This window comes from Silene latifolia, chromosome Y, assembly GCF_048544455.1.
Source record: "Silene latifolia isolate original U9 population chromosome Y, ASM4854445v1, whole genome shotgun sequence".
NCBI lineage: Eukaryota > Viridiplantae > Streptophyta > Magnoliopsida > Caryophyllales > Caryophyllaceae > Silene > Silene latifolia.
Window position 1 is genome coordinate 193,881,592 of NC_133538.1, and position 24,133 is coordinate 193,905,724.

A 24,133-nucleotide genomic window follows, 5' to 3' on the forward strand; every position below is an offset into this window, starting at 1 on the left:
AGGAAATTAAAACTTTGGGCATGACTTGTCTAAAATTAGAAAATTTAAGACGAAATTTTCACATATTCAAACAAACTCCATCCATGACAACAAAGGCTAAGCCTTTGTTGTCCAATTACTCACATCAACAATCACCAAAATCCACATATAATTCATCATCAAAATCTCATTTTCCTTGGTGATGACCGAAATTTTTGACACAAAGTTCGATTTTTAGCAACAACTATAATGTAGAAAGCTATTTGTTACCATGAATTAAGCAAAAGCATGAAATTAATTGACACACCTCAAGCACACTAGTGTAGATCTAGGAAATTCAAGATGAAGGAGTAAGAAGAAGAATGGTCTACTTACATTGCTAATTAGGAGAGATTTGAGACGGAAATTGTGAGTGAAAAACTTAGCCAAGTAGTAAATCACCAAAAATGGAGTTTTAGAACTATTTTTAGAGGAATTTTGGTGTTGTTGGAATAAGGTGAAAATGAGATATGAAGAAGATAAGGAATGAAGAAAAAGGGAATCAAACCCGTGAAACCCTCAGCTCAGTTCCACTCGGTCGAGTGGCGAGTTCACTCGGTCGAGTGAACTTTCACTCAGTCGAGTGAACTTTCACTCAGTCGAGTGAACTTTCACTCAGTCGAGTGAGAGTTTACTCGGTCGAGTGGCATGTTTTCCAGAAAGTTTCTACCCTATGGAAAATGGTCCACTCGGTCGAGTGCCCGGCCCACTCGGTCGAGTGCCCGACCCACTCGGCCAAGTGCACCGTCATTCGGTCGAGTGTGGACTCGTACTCGGTAGAGTGGTTGCTTATGGCTGGAAATTTCGAGTCGAAAGAGGACGATGAAATCCCTGCAACACAAAGAGAAGGTTCGGGAGTCCATCGGCTTTCAGTGACTCACCCAAGTTAGCTTATACGACATCCCATTTTACCGTCTTTTGTATAAAATCGTAGTACTAATGACTACTCTGCCAACATAATTCAGCAATCATATACGACAAATACACTAACATACATTCATTTAGCACGCGATGTAAAGATTCAAAAGCAAAGCCATCATTTGTATACCAACATATACTACTACTTCTAAGCATAGTACTCTTAACATCCTAACATTCAACTTCCACACTTTCAGGTATCATGGTAAGCACTATATCATACGAGAATTTAACGTAAATCACACATTCATGCAACGTACAACTATACAACTTCTACATAGTGTTCACCCGTACTTTTAACCACCCACGTAGTGACCAAGCGAGACAATAGGCACTAGTTTTGATATAAGGGCGCCCACTCATCCAAAATCGATCTCCTATCGTACTCAAGCCGGTTTCATTTTATTAGACACACCTAAGTTCATTTTGGTTCATTGGTTTAGGTTCCAAAATCGTCGCTCTGATACCACTTTGTAACACCCCAACTATCCGGCCAAGATAATTGGAGCGTTACCGTCTCGGTTTCCCGAGGCAGTGAAATCGGAATTACAATTATGAACTTTATTAAATAAATAACAAGTTTAGTTATTACAAACGTAAACTAATAAATGAAATACAACTCATCTATGACTATGCCATCTACCTAGTGATTATGTACTCGACTCCAAAGTCCGTAGCGCGGCCCGAATCCCGATTACGTTAATAAACAAACCTGTACTTAACCTGCTCCCTATATGACCAAAGAATATCATATGGATCGACACATGCCGCCCCAAAAGAGACATGTGACAAACACAGACACACAAACGTCAGTTTCAATGGACAATTAAAAGACGACACAATTAGAGTGTGAACATGCAATATGACTACCAATATGAATGACATAATGCAAAAGAGACCACCATCACGGTACCGGGACATGCCCAGGCGTACCGATAACCACACTGGTACCGGGACACGCCCAGACGTACCGATAACCACAAACAGGTACCGTGACATGCCCAGACGTACCGGGTCCGAAAGCCAACCGGATCCCCTACCAGACGTCGTGTCTCAACCACACGTGTCTCTCCAAACTCGAGCCCTCAATGTGCACATCCCTCTTGGAGTGGGAAGCTCCAAGAGGCGACTCAAGCGTAAGACGGTCTCCCAACCGTCTTACGTCTCCAAATCAACAATAACAACAACAACAACAACAAATCCTCCAACACATGTGATACCAACCAATGCATGAACCACAACCAACATATCATAATCCTCCTCTTAATGATGTGATTACCATTAAACATATTATAATGCAAATGCCCTAATTTATGTGAAACTAATTACAACATAAACAACACCACATTCTTAAAACCGAGTAGGATTAACCTACCTTTTTGCATAATCCATAAGCTAGGTGAAATTACCAAGCATCCATCTCACAAAACCGTCTCATCCTATATAAATTACATAATAACTATCACAATACATCCTATACTAATATATACTATAAAGCCCCTTATTACTACCCCTTAATTACCCCAAATACACATACTAATTGCTAAGTAATTACCCATGACGAATTCCCAAAAAATTAGGGTTTAAATGACTAGAAAAGGGAGAGATCTTTACCTACTAAGTGAAGGAGATGAAAAGGAAGGTGGTAGATCCTCTAATCCAAGTTTGAATCCCAAGTAGAAGGTGTTTGTGAGGGTTTTATGGAGAGGGGAGGGAGTTTGGAGAGATAAAGAGGAAGGTGGAAATGATTTTAGGGTTGGGGTGGAAGGGATTAAATCCCGTGTTCTGAAAGCAGCGGCACTCGACCGAGTGCCGAGTCCACTCGGTCGAGTGGACTCACTCGGTCGAGTAGTACTCCACTCGGTTGAGTGGACTCACTCGGTCGAGTGTACCCTTCACTCGACTGAGTAGACCCACTCGATCCGCTGCAACACCATTCGGTCTAGGCTCGGGTCTAGTGTAAGGCTATCCTTCCCTTCCGAGTGCCCTCTTATCGGTCTAAACCTCCTCTCACGCGTCCCAAGGTCTAAGTACGGGTCCCACAAAGGCTGGATATTACATAGATATCTGAGTCCTAGGTAGCACCAAAACGGACACGGGCACGACACAGATACGTGACACGACATCCCATAAAATTTAGGACATGAGACATGTTATTTAAATTTAGTAAAATATATATTTTATAATTATAAACGTTCGATTTTATTTTTATAAAATTATTTGATATTAAATTTAAATAAGTGAAGGTAAAATTTGCCCTTAATTATAGCTCATTTTCATTTACCATCCAAACATATCTCCTAATCAATCTCTTTCGATAGCTCATTTCTTGTTTGAAGAACATCATTAACCGTTAACCCCACATGATGTCCAAATGTCATGGACACGTGTCGAACATGACCCAAATAACATGGACACGCGTCGGACACGTGTCCGAATAAATGTAGAAAGTTAGACACGGCTTTATAGGTGTCTGACACGTTTCGGCGTGTATCCGAGGAGTGTTGGTGTCCGATATAGTATCACGGGACGGCTGTTTAGGAAAGTGTCAGCGGTTTCATCTTTAGTCATCCTCTCCCAATATCCGCCGTTTCTTCCAAAATTAATTTGAGAATACACTGAAATTAGGGTTTTTCACACAGTTCAACAATGGCGGACGAAAATGGGAGTTCCAGCTCAACCTCAAATTCGAACTCACGTCTGCCGCCATTGATGCTCTACAATAATATGACCAAGAAGAAAGAACTCTTCGTGCCCAAGGTTCCTGGTGAAGTAGGAATGTATGTTTGTGGCGTTACTGCTTATGATTATAGTCACATCGGTCATGCTCGAGCTTATGTTGCTTTCGATGTTCTTTATCGGTATACTTCTCTCTTCTTACGTTTCAATCTCGATTTGATTTGACTTTGTTTAATTCAATTGCATGTTTGCTGTAAGTGTATCTTGCGCGCGCATTGATTTCTGTGTTTTTCTGGAGAAAATGGTGATATTTTCAATGCTGTGTGTTTTGTTTGATTGAATTTTGATTTCTTAGTATCGAATTCAAGATGCATAGTTCCTGTAATGCATTTAGTACTTCTGGATTGGGGTTGACTGAGTCCTTCACTAAAACTTTTGTCTGAATTTCATGTTTTTGTTGAAAATTTGTGACTGATTCTGTGTATACGAGGTTTTGACTTTGAAATCGGTGCATTTACACTTTTAGAGGGCTCGTCCTATCTCATGGGCAGATCTAAAACCAGTATGCCATAGATGTTTTGTGCTGATCCGTAGATAACTAGATGACATGGATGTTAAGAGGGGCGCACATGCGGCACATCCTCTCAAGGCATTTCAATGGAAGGAGAAGTAAGACTGGTGGCTTTATGAGTATTATATATTATCAGCATTGTTGTTAAGCTGTTAAGCTGCAGCGACTAAATCCATCTATTGTTCTTAATATTTGAAAATTGAAATGGAAGAATACCATATGCTTTTCCTCAAAATAAAAATAAATAAATAGAATAGCAAATGCTATGCATGGTCATTAATGTTTTGCTTTGATATAATGTTATGCTAAACTGAACTTTGGTTTTGTAGTTGTAATTGCTTTTTGCTCCCCCTCCCCCATATTTCTATACTGGGCAATTTTTATATTCAAGACGAAATCTAACTGACCTGTTTCTGCTTATTTGAGCAATATAGTAGCCTTGCGTTCTTAGATTTTGGATTATACATCTCCTTTATGAGTGTAGTTGCTTTAGTTAGCATAAAACAAGTTGTCATGACTCGGGGACACTCTAGATAAGGTATGTTTCTTCCAAATCAGATCCTAGATCTCTAGATTCTACAGCTACATTAATTTGCTAGTTATATGTAGTAATAACAACACGGTTATCGAATTTTAGTGCTTTTCACATAAAGGGCAATTATATGCAGGCCTATCACTTTCTTGTTTGCCATGCTCACAATGATTGTGTTGTTCCTTGGAAGAAAGATTTTTCAGAGATTTATCATGTGTTTGTGATGTGAACGTCATGAAACGTCTCATTTTTTAGAACTTGGAAGGTCTCATTAAACTAATTTTTATCTGTCTCCCATCAATCTGGATATCACTGCTGCTATAAGTTTTATGTGCTATTAACTCTTTATTAGGATTTTCTTATCAATCATCCCTAACTGTAATTTTGCAGATACTTGAAGGAATTGGACTATAAAGTCACTTATGTTAGGAATTTCACTGATGTTGATGACAAGGTCAGAAAAATGTTTTTTTTCCCCTTTAGCCAGCTATCCAAATTTTGGCTCACTGAAGTCGATGTTTTTCATATTGTGAGTGAAGTAGCAATGATGCACTTTATGATGGAGTTTCGGTAGAGATCCTATAGAAATAGTCTGTGTCTGTTCAAAACAGGCATAAGACTGCATACATCTTTCCCCCCTACCCTGCCACCATTGAAACCGATTATGGCATGGGGACTAATGTTGTATCCAAATTTTGGAACCATCACTGCAAGATTCAATGCATACATCTTTTCTTTCATTTTTATTCATTTTTTTTTTGAAGAAAATGAATAAAAAACGTCACATCATACCTTATTACAACGGGAACACTACATTCCTGAAGCTCGGTATTGCGCTCGTTGTAGAAATTTCTTTGGAGGTAAAGGTTTATAGTCGGTGCTGATATTTAGGCTCTGCTTGTATGTATCCATGAGGCTTTAAGGCGGCAGTGTTTGCACTACAAGTGGATAACTTTTTTGATTTGATCTTTATCTAAGCCCTAAGTCATCTTTTCTTCTTGTCTGATATTCATTATTCTTCAGCACTAAAATATCCCAAGTTCTTCACCTTGCAGATTCTGTCTCATTCCTAACGACCACCCTAGTCGATGAATTGACTACCTTGAAACTTTCATCCATTTCCCCTCTGTCAGCTCACCAGGAAGTCTTGCCTCAGTAGCCGCTTCCTCACTACCAAACCCCACACCAGACTCATCCCCCAACAAATTTGTCACACAACCGCAAAAATCTACATGGGCGACAACCCCCTAATTTGCTATGTAGATGTACTTTCAGCATGTCTGTTTTTCTGTGTAATTATTTTGCTGTTGGTTACTTTTTCGAAAAAAATGTGTAATATGGTGATTCTTTATTATTGGGTGTTTATATCCGGTGTAGGTGGATATCGATGAGTAAATTTTGAGTTTAGGGAGTTACTTATTGATGTGTGATGTGCATTATCAGAAGAAAGACTGAAAAGCGTCTTCGGGTCTTAGGGAGGAACAATTAAGGGGTATTTAGGGCCTTTTGGCCATAATAATATAATGAAAATGGGTGGCATCCAATAGGAGTCCTCTATTTAGTGGTGTAGGTACTTTAGACCTAATCCTTTATTAACACTTTAAATTGCCGTTTCTTGCAATACAATTCTCTTCTCTCTTGTCTTCGACAATTTCAACTCCACTAAATTCTTTACTGAAGTCAAATAGAACATGAAGCAACCAAAATGAATTGATTACCAATACAAATTGTTATGGAATACTATTGGACTTGATTGAAGAATCTTGCAATTGAGATTAATTAGTCTTTGTCGATTAGTAGATAAGTGATGTTGTGGATTGCGTTAAATGGAAATTGAAATTCATATCACTTTCGTATATTTTATTTAGTTCATCACTCCATTTTACAATGTCATGTAGGACAAGTGTAGTGTTATTGTCTGAATCATGACATGCCTGGTATGGTATATCAATGTAATATAGCTAAGGTAATTGGAAAATACACTATTATTTTATGAGCTTGAGAGTTCTCTCTTTAGGTGATGCATTTACATGGTTTAAAATCTTGGCAGGTACGTCTTTAATCGTTCAAGATGTATCAGTATCGGAGGCCACCAATACTAGATATCTCGATACGTATCGGGTAAATTAAAAATCAGCAAGACAATATTTATAACGTGTTTTGGCCAACATGATCTGATACGGCCTACCAATAACCCTGAGATGTACCGGCCTAAGTTTGTTATGAAAAAAAATTGTATCATATTGGTCAAGTTAACTATTCTAAATAGATTTAATCATAACTTTATATGCAACAGACAATAGATGTTAAAATATCTACAAAAGCTTTCAAAATAAATATCACCACGATAAGATCACAATGGCCGAGTCGAGGAGACGAGGACAATTCCGCGACACCTTTATTGCAAACACTATCGCGACTTGTTATGCGATTTTAAGCCATGTGCATTTCTACTAGTTAGTGTATGACTGCAAATTCATGGTCTTCCCTAGTACTTTGCGCTTATCCCTTTGACAGTGGGTCTCTTTGAACTCTTTCCCATCCCAGGTTGTGGTTGCTCATTTTTAACTTCTTTTGTCTGAGTTAGATAATTAACAGAGCAAAGGAGCTTAAAGCAACGAATCCAGATCATCCATTGAGTGACCCATTGAAATTAAGTGACAATTTTTGCAAAGAGTTTTCGAAGGATATGGATGATTTACAGTGCCTGCCTCCCTCTCACCAGCCATGTGTTTCTGATCACATCAGAGAAATTATTGAAATGATAGAAGAGGTAAGAAATATGCTTTAATCTGTTCAGTCTTTTGCCTGTTGCGAAAAAGACCCGTCTCCCTCTGTTGCTGTGGTCCTTAGTGTTCCTGATTAGAAAAACTTTTGTGCTCAAGAAGCATCACTTGTGCATACATGGGTTAGAAAAGGTAACCAGACATAGCAAACAATATATTCGTTATAGCTATTTGTAAATATAAGTGATTTATTGCTGCACAACACTAACAACTACGCCGTATGATTTGTCCCGAACACCCAAAAAATTCTTGGTCGGCTAATCCTGAAGCATTATACTAACTGAACCTTTGTAGGCGGTAAGACAAAAATAAAAAGGGGAAGGGAGACACATAACTGTAGACCAAGTACTTAATCTTCCGACTTATTATTTTTTTAAGAAAATGTGTGTATACAGGCTATGATTTCTTGAACATGTTGAAGAAGTGAGATATGTTGTTTCTCTTTCTATCCAATTAATGGGTGTTCCTCATTTCCTGGTTGATTTTGTTCCTACTAGGCTACTACAACCATGTCCCTTGTAATCATTAAAAGTAGGTACTACTAATTACTAAAGAAGAGGGTGCTTTGGAGAAAATTACAGTAGAAACTTATATTATGTTAAGAACTTCCACTGTGTCTTGGAGCTCTTTGAATTAATTGTTGTGTTGCCCTTGAACAAATATCCTTAAGTTACTTTATTTTGTTTTCTGTGCAGCTTATAAAAAAGGATTCTGCATATTCTCTTGATGATGGGGATGTGTATTTCTCTGTTGACAAGTTTGAAAGATATGGCCTGTTATCTAACAGGAAACTTGAGGACAATAGGGCAGGTGAACGAGTGTCCGTGGATCATAGAAAGCGAAATCCTGCAGATTTTGCTCTATGGAAGGTACTTCGGCGTATAAGACTCATCTGTAGTGCGGTTTTCATCATTTTATGCTGTTCTTATTTACGTTACATACCTTCGTTTGCAGTCTGCAAAGCCTGGTGAAATATCTTGGCCAAGTCCATGGGGTAACGGAAGACCTGGATGGCACATTGAATGCAGTGCAATGAGTGCTAAATACCTTACATACTCTTTTGATATCCATGGCGGTGGAATTGATTTAATCTTTCCGCATCATGAGAATGAGCTGGCACAGAGTTGTGCTGCATGTGAAGAGGCGCACATTGGCTATTGGGTGCATAACGGGTTTGTCAATATCAACGGCGAGAAAATGTCCAAGTCAACAGGAAACTACTTCACCATTCGTCAGGTTGATAATGTTGTTTCTTTCATTGTAACTAACTTTGGTTTCTGTATGTTGATTACTGACTCACAGATTATTTATTTGATGTGTGGGTTGCCTCTTATTTATAGGTGACTGATCGATACCATCCCCTAGCAGTTAGGTATTTCCTTCTAAGCATGAACTACGGCTCTCCTGTCAATTTTTCGCTATATCAAACAGATCTTGCATCTGATGCAGTCTATCGTATTTATCAGGCAAGTTTTTAAGTGCTCTAATTTCGTTATTTTTGCGTTGCCTTTCCTAGCCTTTTATTTGTTTTCTACTTCATCACTTATCATTTTTGTATCATTATTTACCTTTTCTGCTTTTCATGATTACTTCTTTCTGATAGGACGATCCTACATTGCAAGAGCTCAATTATTTTGATATATAAGCTATACTGGTTGGTCTTCTTTATTATCATTACTAGTTTAGGACCCGTGCAAAGTTGCACGGGCGTGTATAGATTGTATATATATATAATTTTTCGTAAATTCTTAAATTTACAACATTGTTTTGGTTTCTTATTCGAGGTAATTGATTTTTCATATGTTACATGGAAATTATATACTTGACAATTACAATTTTAAATACAATACTTTTATAATAGTATTTAGGCGGGAAATTAAAAAAGATATTTATGGTTTGTATTTTATTATTTATAAGAATAAGAAATTGATCAGTTTTATCAATGTAAGTAGAATATAGACTGGTAAAACTGACCAATTTATAAGAAATAGTGAACATTATGTGTAAAAATGATTGTTTTTTTTAAGTAGTCACTATTAATAATAAAATAGTGGTAACTTTTAATATCAAAAGCTAAATTTTTACCATAAAATGATCATTTTTATGCGGTCTCACCATATTAGGGTTTCATATCATAGTATAATTTGTGATTGAGGATTAGGTCATTGACACTCTAGAGTGTAAACCCCTTATTCATGTTTGCTAACGTTAAATATACATCCAATCAAAACTCTCCAATACATACCCTTTAATCCTTTATTAATGTTTAAACAATGTCAACCTAGTCATAATTAAATTTCATTCGTATAAATTGCATTAACCAATAAAAAAATTTGAGGGAGATCGGAGATAGTCTCTAAAGAAGTTATTGATATAACATTGTAATCATTTATCGTTTTCATAACTATTATATAATTATATTGTTAATCATGACTTGAAACGACTCTTTAACTTTGTATATATTCTTATAATAAGTGTACTCATTTTATTTTTTAACGATGTTTTCATCTGTTTTATTGCCCGTGGTACTGTTTTGTATTATAATTATAAAATAAGCTCATAATAAATTTATTATGAGACCTTCTCTAAAGACATTTACCCAATGCTTCTCAAATTCAATTTGTTAGTTGTTAGATTATTCAATTTACTCGTGCAAGGAAAGGGGAGATGCTATAATAACATGATAATCGAAAATCGGCAACAAAACATTAAGTTCTTAGTAAAAAAATTAATCAAGATACTATGACAATTGTTATTGTTTTATTAATTAGTATAGATAGTTAGATTGAAAGTTATGAACACTTCAACATGAATGACCACTTTAACAAATAGCTATTCACAACGGTTTAAAAACGTAAAAGGAATGATTTTGAGACTAACAATTATATTAATTGCATGATTAAACAATATTGTCTAATCGAGTAAAAACATAATGCTTAAAAAAGTTAAATTCATGCCATCAAACACTTGTATATACTATATATGATATGAAAATTATTTAAAAAAACCACAAAATTCTAAAATTAATTATGATATTATGGACCCCTTAAAATATAGAGAAGTTAGTAAAAAAAACAATAAAATATGGTGGTATAAATTTTATGTTAACAACATAAAATAAATTGTATATATTCGACTATTTAGTTAGTGGGCCTATTTTTAAGAAATCCTAAAATCTATGTTAAATGTGGAGTGAGGTTTTGGAGGGAAAAAAAAATATGGTATGGTTGTTTTATTATTTTATATAGATTATTAAGCTTAGTTGAAACAAGGCTTATGGAGCTGGGTGCGCCTCATGCGCACGATGTGCATGCCTTCGCTTTGCCCTTGTGCACCATTGCACCTTTTTAAACTAGGCTATTTAGCCTGAAATAATTGTCTACTTCAACCTTTGGACAAGATAGATTGCTTGACTACAGTATGAGTGCTCTCCACTTTGAACTGAAGTTGGACGGGTTTTTTCTAATTTGAACTCCTAGTTAAGTTGTTGGACTTGATATAGTGAGATTTGCATTTGAAGTTAACATTCACAGTATAAAGCGAGATCGATTTAGGCCGACGACGGTAGATACTTTGACGATGACCAAAATAGAGTTATGGGTCTGTTGGAATGGATTGTAATAGATTTGCTCTATTCTAATGTTTGGTTGGATTACTTTGGAATGGAGTTAGATACCTATTGGATTAACTTCTTGGAATCCCATACCCGCCTTCCTCCCTTGGTTTCAAACTCCATTCCTCGTACAAGTTTAGAATGAACCATACAACTTTATGATGGAATGGCTTTAGAAACTCGTACCTCTATGGCATCATATTCCAATCCATTCCATTTCACGCTATTGAACCAAATGACCCCTAAATACTCTAGCCTATGGGCGTTACTACCAAAGAGTTACATGCTCAAAGTGGAGAAATTAAGTTCTCTTTAGATGAAGCAATCAATTGTTTGAGGGAGAAGGAGGCCAAAATGCTTGGTGACAATTTTTGGTTGATATGGGACACTTTTATATAAAGCACTAGCGAGAGAGAGTTTTGAATCGTTGAAGGAGATGATCAAGAAAAGGATATGTTTCAAGAGGAAATCAAGAACAAGGGAAATGGGTAACTGGAAGTGTTACTACTGTGACAAGGTCATGTTTAGAGTCAATTTACAAGTAAGGCGGGGTTAGTGAAGGAGCCATGACCTTGTCTTCTAACTTCTAACTTAGTAGGTATAGATGATGATGAAACGCTTGATGATCATGATGAAACGCCTTTAGATCTAACTTAGAGACTGAGACAAGGTTGTGTTTGGATGAAGCAATCATTGTATGAGGGAGAATGAGTGCAAGACACTTGATCATCTATATTCCTCTTACTTGACAAGACCATACTGAGCGCCCTTTAGTTTGGAAGATGAAAGGCATTGGAATGTTTGCCCCAAGGAGCCAAGGGTCGTAATGGTGAGGTTTAACTTTCCTAAATCTGTGTTATAACACATGAGCAATTAGTGTTTTGATAAGTGTGATTGACATCGTAAAGGTACTTATTTTTGTACTTCAAGCCTTGTGGTGTTCTTGAGTGAGTTTTGCTATACAAGATAAGAAAAACGAGAACAAAATTTACCACTTGGATAGTTAAGTGGAAGAAGTAAGCACACTCTATAGCCACAAGTATTGTTTTGATACAAAAGTGAGGGGAGCTTTTCTATTTCCTTCCAAATCTTTCCTATTTTTAAGCAAATTTATTTCCTCTAAAACGATTTTACGAACCAAAACAAAAACTGTGTCCCATCATTTCCTTCGCCCCCTTCCTCTTCCGAATTCCTCCATCCAAACGATGGGTAGGGTAACTTTCCTGTAGACGTCATTGTGGTTTTCATTTATGAGGAAGAATATTTATATTTAAAATTCATTGGTTCATAGAATAAAATAAAGTAAAACAATTTAAAACATTAAATTAGTTTCATTTAACACATGAAAATGTTAAAAGGCATGCATCGAGGCATTTATCTAGGGGGTACATGAATCTTGGTGTGATTAACAATTAGCATGTACTAGGTAGTATCCCGCGCTTCGCGCGGCCTCTTTTAAGATTTTATTTTTATAATTGAAAAAAATAATATAATTCATATATGACCGCTAATGTTTTTACTTGTAAATAAAAATAAATTAATTTTTCTCAAACTTGATTTTTTTAGGTTTAACTTCAATGTTTTAAAATAAAATACATAGAGTTTTAATTAAAACTAATAAGTGATAACTAATTATGCATTGTTAACGTTTAATAAATAAATTTTTGTGACTGATTAAATATCATATTAATTAAAATATAATTTATTCGAATAATGCAACAATCAACATTTATTTCTCAAAATATATCATTTCACGATACTTATGTTCCAAATTAATTATTATTTGTTTAAAATGATGTGAATATAATTTTTAATTTTTTAATGTATAAAGTGCGATATTTATATATCAAACATATAAGGTCCAAACTCAATTTATTCAAATGTTTTTATTGTGTTCTGCATGTGCTATGTATCAAACATATCTATAAGAAATTTGCACCTTTTTTTTTTTTTTAAAACTATATATAATCAATCAATATATATATATATATATATATATATATATATATAGAGAGAGAGAGAGAGAGAGAGAGAGAGAGATAGGATCCTGTGAGTTTGGTTTCTTATGGTGAGTTGTGAGTTTTGGGCTTTGAAATCTCAGCCACTAGATTATATTAGAGATGAATGGCCAAGATCTAATCTTATCTGTCATATATAACCGTCATTTACTTATTTTCTCTTTTTTCTAATGTTACTTTTTTTTTTTTACTTAATTTTTTTATCTTTTTTTTTTTTACCTCGTGTTATTATGCTGTTATTGTGCTTTTTTTTTACCACTTTGATTTATTTTTCCTCTTATGTTTTTCTTTAATTTACTCATTATGTTACCTTTTTTCTTTTTCTTTTTGTACCGGATTTTTTTTTTACTTGAAATTTTTTTTACTCTTATTTTTTTTACCTCGTGTTATTATGCTGTTATTGTGCTTTTTTTTTTTTTACTTTGATTTTTTTTACGACTTTGATTTTTTTTCACTTTCTTTTTACCACATGTTATTGTGCTGTTATTGTTATTCCGCTGTTATTGTGATGTTATTTTGCTGTTACTTTGATTTTTTTTTTACGACTTTGATTTTTTTTTCTTTTTTTACCACGTGTTATTGTGCTGTTATTTTACTATTATTCTGCTGTTATTGTGATGTTATTCCGGTGTCACTTTGATTTTTTTACTACTTTGATTTTTTTACTACTTTGATTTTTTTACCGCATGTTATTGTGCTGTTATTCTGGTGTTATTGTGATGTTATTCCGGTGTCACTTTGTTTTTTTTTAAGACTTTGATTTTTTTTTCCTTTTTTTCTACCACGTGTTATTGTGCTGTTATTCTACTGTTATTGTGATGTTATTCTGGTCACTTTGATTTTTTTTACTACTTACTCTTTTTTACCACGTGTTATTGTGGTGTTATTCCGGTGTCTCTTTTTTTTCTACCTTTTTTTTTTTACTTTTATTTTTCTCGTGTTATTGTGCTGTTATTGTAGTGTTATTGTGGTGTTATTCCGGTGTCCCTTTTGATTGTTTGTTTGAACATACCTTGCAACATTGTTTTCCATGTGAGAAATGTCCATTTGCTGACCGATCTATTTGTTTGGATGATGTTTCATCTAAGCTAATAGAAGAAATGCAAGCATTTACAGATCCCCGTAATTCAAGCTGATACATTCAATTCACGTTTCTTAGTGTTGATATCCTGTCAGCTCTTGAGTTGCTTGCTACTCATAGAAAAGAAATGAAACGAAATTAAACTAAAAGAAAATAGAGAAATCCAAAATTGTATTTGAAAAGCTACTTAAAACGATAATATTAAGTACAGTTAGTCTTGCTGAAGACGGGTCAGAGCAAGTAACGGGTAATGCCACTCACAAAACGGATAGGGGGGACAAGGTGGGGGCACCCCCATGTGCTTCCCTCTCTCCTCTATTTGGGTCATTTGTGAGAGGAAATGGTATCCGTCACTTCAAAGTGACGAATACGTGCCGTCTTCAATGAGATTTTGTGTATTAAGTATATGAACCACAAGCAGAAGATATCCTAGCACATGTGGCATGTGGCACACTTCTATTTGCAAAAACTATATTTCCATCTCCCAGACTATATACCGAAAGACAAACAAAAAGCCCTGAAAAACAACAAAACACAGTATACTTGATATACTTCATCATCTTTCTTAGTCTAACAAGGTCATCCCATTTATTGCATGCAGCATAGAAATTGCTCACAAGAACATAATATCCAATACTTTGTTTATCAGATTCAAATATTTTACGTGCTGCAAGTTCCCCTAGCTCAAAATTCCGGTGAATCCTACAGGAATTTAATAAGGCGCCCCAAATAGCTTGATCAGGATATAGAGGCATTTCCTGAATGAATTTATAAGCATCCTCCAAGCGTCCTGCACGTCCAAGCAAATCAACTATGCAGGCATAATGCTTCAGGTTTCGAGAAACATGGAATTTAGTTTCCAATTGGACCTAGCAGGGGTTCCAAGGATTCATCTTTCTTACAACTTTTCACTCTTATACTCAATATTGTTTACATGCATATTATCCCCAAGAATTGCACATGTTAAATTGGAGTAAAAAGTTGTCCAAAAATTGTGGAGCTTAGTTGAGTGGTCAGCAGCTATCTTGCTTTGACTCTCGAAAGTTCTTCTAGTTACCTGCGATTCGACCACCAGGCTCTTACACGGGTGCGACACCCGTAGGAGATATGACATATAGAGCCATAAGAGGGTGTATGACACATTCACACCTATACATTTCAGTTGAAGTCAAAAACACGCGGATTTTCATAAAATAGCCAGTTCCACCCTTGAACACACACCAATGCCAAGTAACCAAACAAGCTATGATCTACATCGTCAGCCAACATAGATGATAGAGACCAATAGTTGATCATCAAGATGATTGATTAATTTACCTAAAGTAAGAGTCTGCAATTTTGGACATTATCTTGTCCATGATCAGTAGAACTCATGAAGGTAAAGGACGAGCAGCACACCCAATCCTCAATCACCTCTCTTCAGTAAACTTCTACAAGTAATCAGAAGTCGGGATTAACAAATTTCATCCAACTTTAATTTGCACAGCGATGTTCAATTATAAATTAACGCAGCAACAAAATTAACATGATGAATCACTATTCTCAATACAACGAATTAAAATTCAACTAAATCATACAAAAAAGTTATAAAATCACAGTAAACAATCAATCAATCACACTAATTGGAAATCAAAACAAAACAAAACATAACAATGAATCAGTAGAGTAAAATGGAGAGAAAGTTACCGAAAAAGAACATCGAAAGCAACATAAGTTCTAGCGTGACCAATATGACTCAGATCATAGGCAGTAACACCACAAACATACATCCCAACTTCATCAGGATCGTTTGGGGCAAACACTTCTTTTGTCTTCGTTTGTGTGTTGAAAAGCTTCAATAGCCGCTTTTTCGGATTTGTGTTTGTGTTTGTGGTTGAGGTTGAGGTTGAGGTTGAATTTTCGTCCGCCATTGTTATCCTAGGGTTCCAATGGGGATATTCGTGTAGGCTCCTTCTCAATTGATTGTTTACTGGGATTGGAGAGACTAGAGAGTCTATTTTTCAGGCGTTTATTTGTTGACTCAATTAATATCAGCCGTTGATCTTACCTTATTTAATGGTTTAGATTTTCCAAACTCACAACTCACCGTAAGAACCAAACTCACGAGATCCCGCCTCTATATATATATATATATATATATATATATATATATATATATATATATATATATATATATATATATATATATATATATATATATATATATAATAAAAGAGGCTTTTTTCAGGCAATTCTAGAGACTCCAACTTTATTAAACTACCTAATTAAATTTTATTTAAAATAATATTATGTATAATTATCCCAATATTTATGTATATAGTTAGTTATCCCCAATATTTGTGCAAATTCTATCTAATATTTGTGCAAATTCTATCTAATAGAGTTTTATAGAGTTTTATAAGTTATGTACCAGTGGAAAATCATAAACTTATATGGCTATATATACCATCAAAAGATGTGTATTCTCATAGCTAATATAACAACTAATGTGCACTAATGAGCAAAACGGAGGGTCTGCACATTGTAATGCACAAATTCCACACTTAATCAGCATTTGATAGATTATCCAACCCCGAGCAATATTAGTTATTGGTGGGGATTCGGTTCGTTAGCTGGGATTTGTTTAGTCATTCAGATAGTGACTGGCGTCTGTTTTTATTGCAATGCGTTGGATAATAGGACACATATATGATGCAGGAGAGTAGAGTTGAAATAAAACATGTTGAAAGGAAATTCACCTTGCTTCTCGAGTGTACATAAAGATCTTCATGCATCTGCCTTAAGCGGCTCTTTGTCATTTCTTCTACATTGGAGGCTCTTATATAGGCTTCTTCTACCTGTAGATATAATTTGTTCAACTCTCATATCATCTCCAACATGGATATGCAATGTGACATCAAGTGTCTAACTAACATAGCACTTGATGAAACTTTTATTCTGGCAAATGTTCAAGGCTGTCATACGTTTCAGTGAAACGATGAACAGGTTTGAATGCTCGTGTTTATGGTTTAACAGGCATTCTCCAAGTGTCGAGTGTCTGAGACAGATGCACAAGATGATATGAAGAGTGCAATAGTATAGCTCAGAAGTGCATACCGTGATTTCTATTTGTAGCAAACTTATGCAACTCAACAACTAGCCTACGGTGCTAATAACAAAACTCCAATCACTTTGTAAAATTCACAACCTATACCTCTGTGAAGCGAGTCTTGTAAGGGACCACAAAATATAAAGCTTTGTCAAAAGAGAGAAAACACATCTAGAGATGTCATTTCATACCAGATTAACATCAGCGGCTCCTGTTATAGATTTTTTGAGCATACATTTTAGGTTAGATAGCTCCTTCATCAAGTCTTGGGCAACTTCTTCAGCTTCCAGCAGCTGGTTCCTCGAAAACTCAAATGCCTTATCTGCATTTAGACGAAAGGAAGAACAACCCAAGCAGCTGCAAATCACCCTACACCCTCGAGGATTTCTCTTTAGTATTCCTTTTGCCAAACCAGCATCATGTTCAAAGTTTACATTGTATAATGAGGTGATGACAATCGTTGAGCCAAGTATTTGGGTGATAAGCAAAGCATTCAATGAAAGTTTCATTTACTATAACTATATGGTGTTTTACGTACAGATAACTATCTTAATTTACAAATTACTAAATTATATTCCATTAGAAAATTTATCTATAAATTTGTAATTATCCTCTTATTCTAACAAATTGTAATTCCTATTCCTAGAGTCCTTACGTAAACGTACTTCTTAATCTTATATAAAATTAATAAGATAAATTTACCTTATTTGAGTAATTGAAATACAACTTTTACGTATCATTCAAAATGATATTAAAAGATCTAAACAATTAGAGGAAGGACAAATTTGAAACCCGTGCAACGCACGGGCACAAAATCTAGTGATGTTTAAGAGTTTACCTGTAAAGGGGGTTCAACTTTCTCAAATATTATTTTTTGAGGTTTTAACTTCAAAGTATTTAAAAGATAACATAAAATATTTAACTAAAAGTAATATTTAGTTAGTCATAATCAATATTACTTAATGCATACATATTTAATTAAAGATAATAAAGAAAAATGTAACGTGTTTTCTACTTTTTCATGTCGTTTATAATACTATATTCCTTAATAATCATTACTTTTGTTTTGATTATTCAAATGCACTCGCAATCACTGTGTACATACATACTCGTTATGATACTATTTAAACCTAGTAAAATCTCATATGTATTCAATTTCTCTCAATATAATTTTTTTCATTCCCACACTATAAAAACTTATCTCTTAGTTTTTTTAAGTTTTGTTTTTAACAAATACACTCTTCCAAATTTTTTTTTAATGGATTTAATTGTCTAAGTTTGATAACTTTCTCAAAATATTTTTTTTTACGTAAATGTAAAACATTGTGAGACATTCACTTTAATGAGCTTTACATTTCAAAATATTTCAATAAATATGAAAATTATACTCAATTGAAAGCATTTTTCGCAATGAACGTAATTATTTACATTTTAGAATTTTTTTCAAAATAATTTTTTAATAAATTTAGTATCATATCACCGTAATTATTTAAAGTAATTTTATAATAAAATTTATTAAACTATAATTAATATTTTGCTGAGATTTATACAACATTTATTATGTTCATATTAAATGATTAACTGTAATTAATGCTTGTCATTAAGGCTGTATAACACACGTGGCGCATCCACAACGTTTCAACCCAGTTTTATATATATACTAGGTAGTATCCTGCGCTTTGCGCGGCCTGTTTGATAATTTTTTTATTATAATCAAAGAAAAATAATATAATTCATATATGACATTTAATATCTTTATTTATAAATAAAAATAAATTAACTTTCTCAACTCTTATTTTCTTAGGTTTAACTTCTAATGTTTTAAAATAAAATATATACAATTTTCATTATAACTAATAAGTGATAGTTAACTATTAATGATAAACGTTATTATATAAATAATTTTGTGACTTATCAAATATCATATTAATGAAAATAAATGTATTTGAATAATGCAACACTCAACATTAAGTTCTTAAGTTAGATCATTTCACGATACGTTATCTTCCAAATCAATTAATATTTGTTCAAAACGATGTGAATATAATTTGATGCATTTTTCAATTTTTAATGTATAACGTGTGATGTTTATGTATCAAACATATAGGGTCAAAGCTCAACTTATTCGAATGTTTTGGTTGTACAACATATTTATAAGAAATTTGCACCTTTTGTTTTTTGATACTACATATAAAATATGGTTAATTGATAAGCAATACTAATATAAGGCCCCTTTTTCATAATCAGTACCAACATAATCAATAATTAGTAATCAGTACCAAAATATTAACTTTTTTCTACGATATGTATAAGTTGCCTGAAAACCCCATCTTAACCTATTCGAAAAAGTCCAAAAAGCCATACAAATCTCCACTCGTTATCACATTATTTAAAACCTCTTAAATATCGAATGTATTTAATTTATCCAATATAATTTTTTCATTATCACATCATAAAAACTTATCTCTTAGTAGTTATCTTTAAGTTTTGTTTTTAATAAATACAATGACTCTTCCAAATATATTTTTCTTGATGGATTTAATGGTTTAAGTATTATAATTTTCTCAAAATGTTTTTCTTTAAGTAAATGTAACGCATTGTGATACACTCACTTTAATCATCTATACATATCAAAATATTTTAAAAAATATAATGGAAAGTATACTCAATTTAAAGTATTTTTCGCAATAAAGGTAATGATTTACATTTTAGAATTTTTATCAAAATTCTTTTTTATATAAATTTAAAATCAGATCACCGTAATTGTTATATGTAATTTTATAATACATTTATTAAACTCTAATTAATAATTTGCTGAGATTTATGTAGCATTTATTATGTTTATATTTAACGTTCAGCTGTAATTAATACTTGTATTTAAGGCTGAGTTGACACGTGTCGCATCCACAACGCCTCAACCCAGTTATGTATATATATACCTTTGCCGTAGGACTGATGCTTGATCAACTTACACTATTTTTTTTTCTTTTTTAAATTATTTTATGGCTGTCTACCTGATGATATTTTGTAAACATAGACTTTTTAGCTCTCTTGTTCATCTTTGCAACCATGATTCCTTTGGAAACACTTGTTCTTAAATTTGATGTGTAATCTTGATTCTATAATTTTGTGTAGTGTAGTGTGCTATGCTCATATGTATGGCCTTTTTGTTGTGATTTACACTATTTCTTTTCCCCACTATAGCTGTTTTGTCATGCTGTAAAGTAGTATGTAGTGTACATATGTTTTAGAAGGCGGACAAACGACATTAAAAATAAATAAATAGAATTATACATCCCAATTTGTGCAGATATTAGTATCTCGAAAAAATCAGAGCTTATTTGCTGGTAGTGGTAGTGGAGATTCTATGATGTAGAAGGTTTTATGACCTCATAAGTTGGACTTTAGCCTCATAATGGTTGGATCACGGTTACATGGTTTGGTTTGGTTTGGTTCGGGTTACCTATCCCGAACTCGGTGAGTGGGGTAGTGTGATGTTCCAAAAATTTTGTTTCTGGAAAAAATTATTTACAAAAATTGATGATTTATTAAAGAAACTTCTCAAAAGAGAGAACGAAACTTTAAAAACAAAATATCTAAAAGCATGCCTATTCAACTACTGGCTCCACCTATTTTTAAAAGAAAAAGATATTAATGCTCCGTATAAATTACTCATTACTCACCACTTGACCTATGATATCAAGGGTAAAGTTACCCAAAATTCCTTTCTTTCAACGCCTCCTTGATCAACAGAAAACACAGGAGCATTCGTCTTAAGTTTGCCTTCATCAATAGCGTCACTATGGCAATGCTGTCATGTCCAATTACTCCTCGTTCTTTCATACTCTTCCCATAACAATCTGAAGCACTAACGGAGAAGTTCGCTCATCCCACCGACTTAGTCCGCAAACTCCAGGGACCTAGTCAACGAACGACCTCCATTCTGGTTCGAACGGGTTCGCACCACCAAACTTCGACCATTTATGGGATATCTTTCTTTGGTTATCTTTCCACCATTTGTAATATATTAAAAGAGGATTCTTTACTTTCCGTAGTATCCTCCAAATACTTCTCCAACCTCGTTTTTTTCACAACTTTTCCGCCTCCATTGATATTTCAAACTTTTTACCCAAAAGGGCACCAAAATTGAACATATCGTCTTGTTTAATCTCTTGTGAAGGTAAACCCATAGATTGGTGGAAGTAGAACTAGAAGATGGAGTTTCCTTAATTTTAGATAGAGAAGCATAAATCTCAAAAAAGGATTATACTTAGAGTGGTTTTAAGTAGTCTCCTTCTCTTTTGACTCGTGGACCTCGATGATTGAGCCTTGATCTCTTATTTGAAATCTTCCGAAAGTCCTCGTCATTAGGTTCACTAAAGTCATCCTTAACATTGATCTCGCTTTCAGCATTGTTGTGAATCTCATTTTATCGTAACTTGAATCGTCCATCCGCATATGAAACACAATCAACAACAGGTCTACTCCACACAATCAAAGACCGGTCTATTGCACAACCAATCGCAAGTTCTAAACCTTTCCTAATTCCACTTAGCACAATTACATCTCTATTGCCTCAAATGAAACCAACAAAACCAAACCCTAAATTTGAATCTAGCATTGTAAACGATCCACATGCAAAGAGAAACCACAAGTCTGCAAACTCAAGTGAGGAAGTCCAAAATTCATATATACGGAAATTTGTATATTTGAAACTTTCTACCGTATCCTATCCTTTTATGAAAACCGTATCGTATATTTTTGCTCACCCGTAGATGTTAATATGCTGCGTATCTGTGGTCTCAAATGTTGTGCTATGTTAGCGGTATGTCGATCCGTGACAGGGATTAGCAGCAGCGGAAGCACCTTTTGATTCCAGTGTGAATCTATTTTAGCTGCTAATCCATGTGGACTTATTATGAAACACTCACTAGGGATTAGCATACCGCTGGTCGACATGGGTTCATATCCTTTGGTTGGACTCAGCTGTATACAAAAAATTGAAAGCCCCCATGTTTTTGCCTTAGAATAAAGTCTCATAGTGTTAGACATGGGGTTATCGGTTATCCATTGTCATATGACGAGTCAAACTAACATAGTAATTATGTCTCTGTTTTTCCGCACTCGTGCTTTCCATGAGTGTGTTTCTGCCGCCAGCTGTGGGCGTTGTTTGGTTTTCTTGTGTATAATGTTTGCTTGTCAAATATTGTTCTCTCTGTGGATTGTGATTTTTTATTTCTTGTTCTTCAGACATTACTAGATTGTAGCGATGCTTTGAAGCCATTTCAAGAGAATGTGAATGAGAACGCTAAAGCAAGCAGCAAGAAACCCGGTCAACCTTCTGACTCTAAGAAGTTGATGCAAGATTTTGAGAGCAAAATGAGTGATGATTTGCACATAGCAGATATATTGAAGGGAAGTCTCCAAGAAGCCTTAAAGTCCATAAACAATGAACTTAATGGGCTGAAGGTAAGAATTTCAGTAGTACTCGACTCACAATGCCTTGTAGGTAACCACCCCCACATAATTAAGAAGGTGAAAAAAAGCAATCAGAATCATCAGATATAATGCCTAACGAGTAACAATACACTTTCGGATATTTTATTTATAATCTGATTCGAACATGTATATGCATCCTGCAAGCTCTGATAAATAAAATCATTTTAAAACCATAAACCCTGTTAAATTAAAATCCCTATTTTGTTCATGATTCCAGAAAAAGCAAAAGCAACAGAAATTGCTAGCTGTTCAGTCGCTTACCGAGTTAGAGGCAGTAATAAGATATATTTTGGAAGTGCTAGGGCTGCTTTCTCCTGCACCTTACTCTGAGGTATTATATGATCCAATGGTCGTAGTTGGAATATAGTTAGCATTTGAGATTGCTTCTACAATATGTACCTTTTCTTTAGCTGGAATGTTGTTGGCCGTCTTGTAGGTTTTACATCAGTTGAAGGAGAAAGCATTACTTAGGGCCGAGATGACTGAAGATGACGTCTCACACATGATTGAAGAAAGAGAAATGGCTCGGAAGAACAAAGACTTTTCAATGAGCGACCAAATCCGAAGTCAGTTGACTGCTAAGGGCATCAGCCTTATGGATTTGCCAACTGGTACGACATGGCGGCCATGTGTGCCGGAAGGAAAAGATCAGGTTTCCAGCGATGCACCACAATAGTCGAGTTAATTACTTGAAAACCAACAGATTGATTAACTGTACACAAGTTTTTTTCGGTGGTCTGATTTATCTTTCCTGTCCCCTGAATGCCATGATATGATAGATATATTCACAAACTGACAATGTTGAAATCTTGTGAGAGTATTGTAGGACTCTATCTCTATTATGATATCTCCCATGCGATGTACCATTCACTTTCATGTTCTCAAAACAAGGTGGTCAGGTTTTGCCCGAAACCAATTACTCCGTATACTTCTTTACAACCTTGCCCATCTTCTACCAACTCCCAAAACACCGTGACAAAGTGGAGGCACGATACTGCATTTTTTGGGGTCAGATCATACATTAATGTTCAGTTGTCCATTTCGTTTCTTGACTTTTTCTTTGACAATTTTAAACAAGATAACACTTGCATTTCGTAGCAACTTCAACAGAAATTATGTTAATAGAACAAAAATTAAAGCATAAGCAAGGGACAAGGAAGTAATATGCATTTCGTTCCCAAACATAGAGCTTCTCTTCATGAAAAGCATTACACAGTATTCGTTCTCACCACGGGACTATTCGATTAAGTTATAGCTATGATTGATCTCCATGTTGTTTAGTAACTATTCTCCCCCCAATGTATCCACGAGTCTGTGCTGGGAAAATTAT

At 34.6% G+C, this 24,133-nt stretch overlaps 1 protein-coding gene across 1 annotated transcript; it reads left to right on the forward strand.

Annotated features, from left to right (window-relative positions):
- Positions 1 to 3,460: 3,460 nt before the first annotated feature.
- LOC141627388 (cysteine--tRNA ligase 2, cytoplasmic-like) lies at positions 3,461 to 23,715 on the forward strand. Its single transcript, XM_074440682.1, has 9 exons — positions 3,461 to 3,797; positions 5,109 to 5,172; positions 7,306 to 7,491; positions 8,200 to 8,373; positions 8,459 to 8,740; positions 8,845 to 8,970; positions 22,555 to 22,773; positions 23,021 to 23,134; positions 23,240 to 23,715. The coding sequence occupies exons 1-9, from the start codon at positions 3,586 to 3,588 to the stop codon at positions 23,477 to 23,479; spliced, it is 1,617 nt and encodes a 538-aa protein (XP_074296783.1). The 5' UTR covers positions 3,461 to 3,585; the 3' UTR covers positions 23,480 to 23,715.
- Positions 23,716 to 24,133: the final 418 nt, after the last annotated feature.

Bases quoted from the DNA above. Each gene is read 5' to 3' on its own strand.
- LOC141627388 (XM_074440682.1), top strand. From the start codon at position 3,586: ATGGCGGACGAAAATGGGAGTTCCAGCTCAACCTCAAATTCGAACTCA. The intron at 8,741-8,844 runs GTTGATAATGTT...TCTTATTTATAG, and splicing joins ACTACTTCACCATTCGTCAG to GTGACTGATCGATACCATCC. The intron at 22,774-23,020 runs GTAAGAATTTCA...TCATGATTCCAG, and splicing joins ATGAACTTAATGGGCTGAAG to AAAAAGCAAAAGCAACAGAA.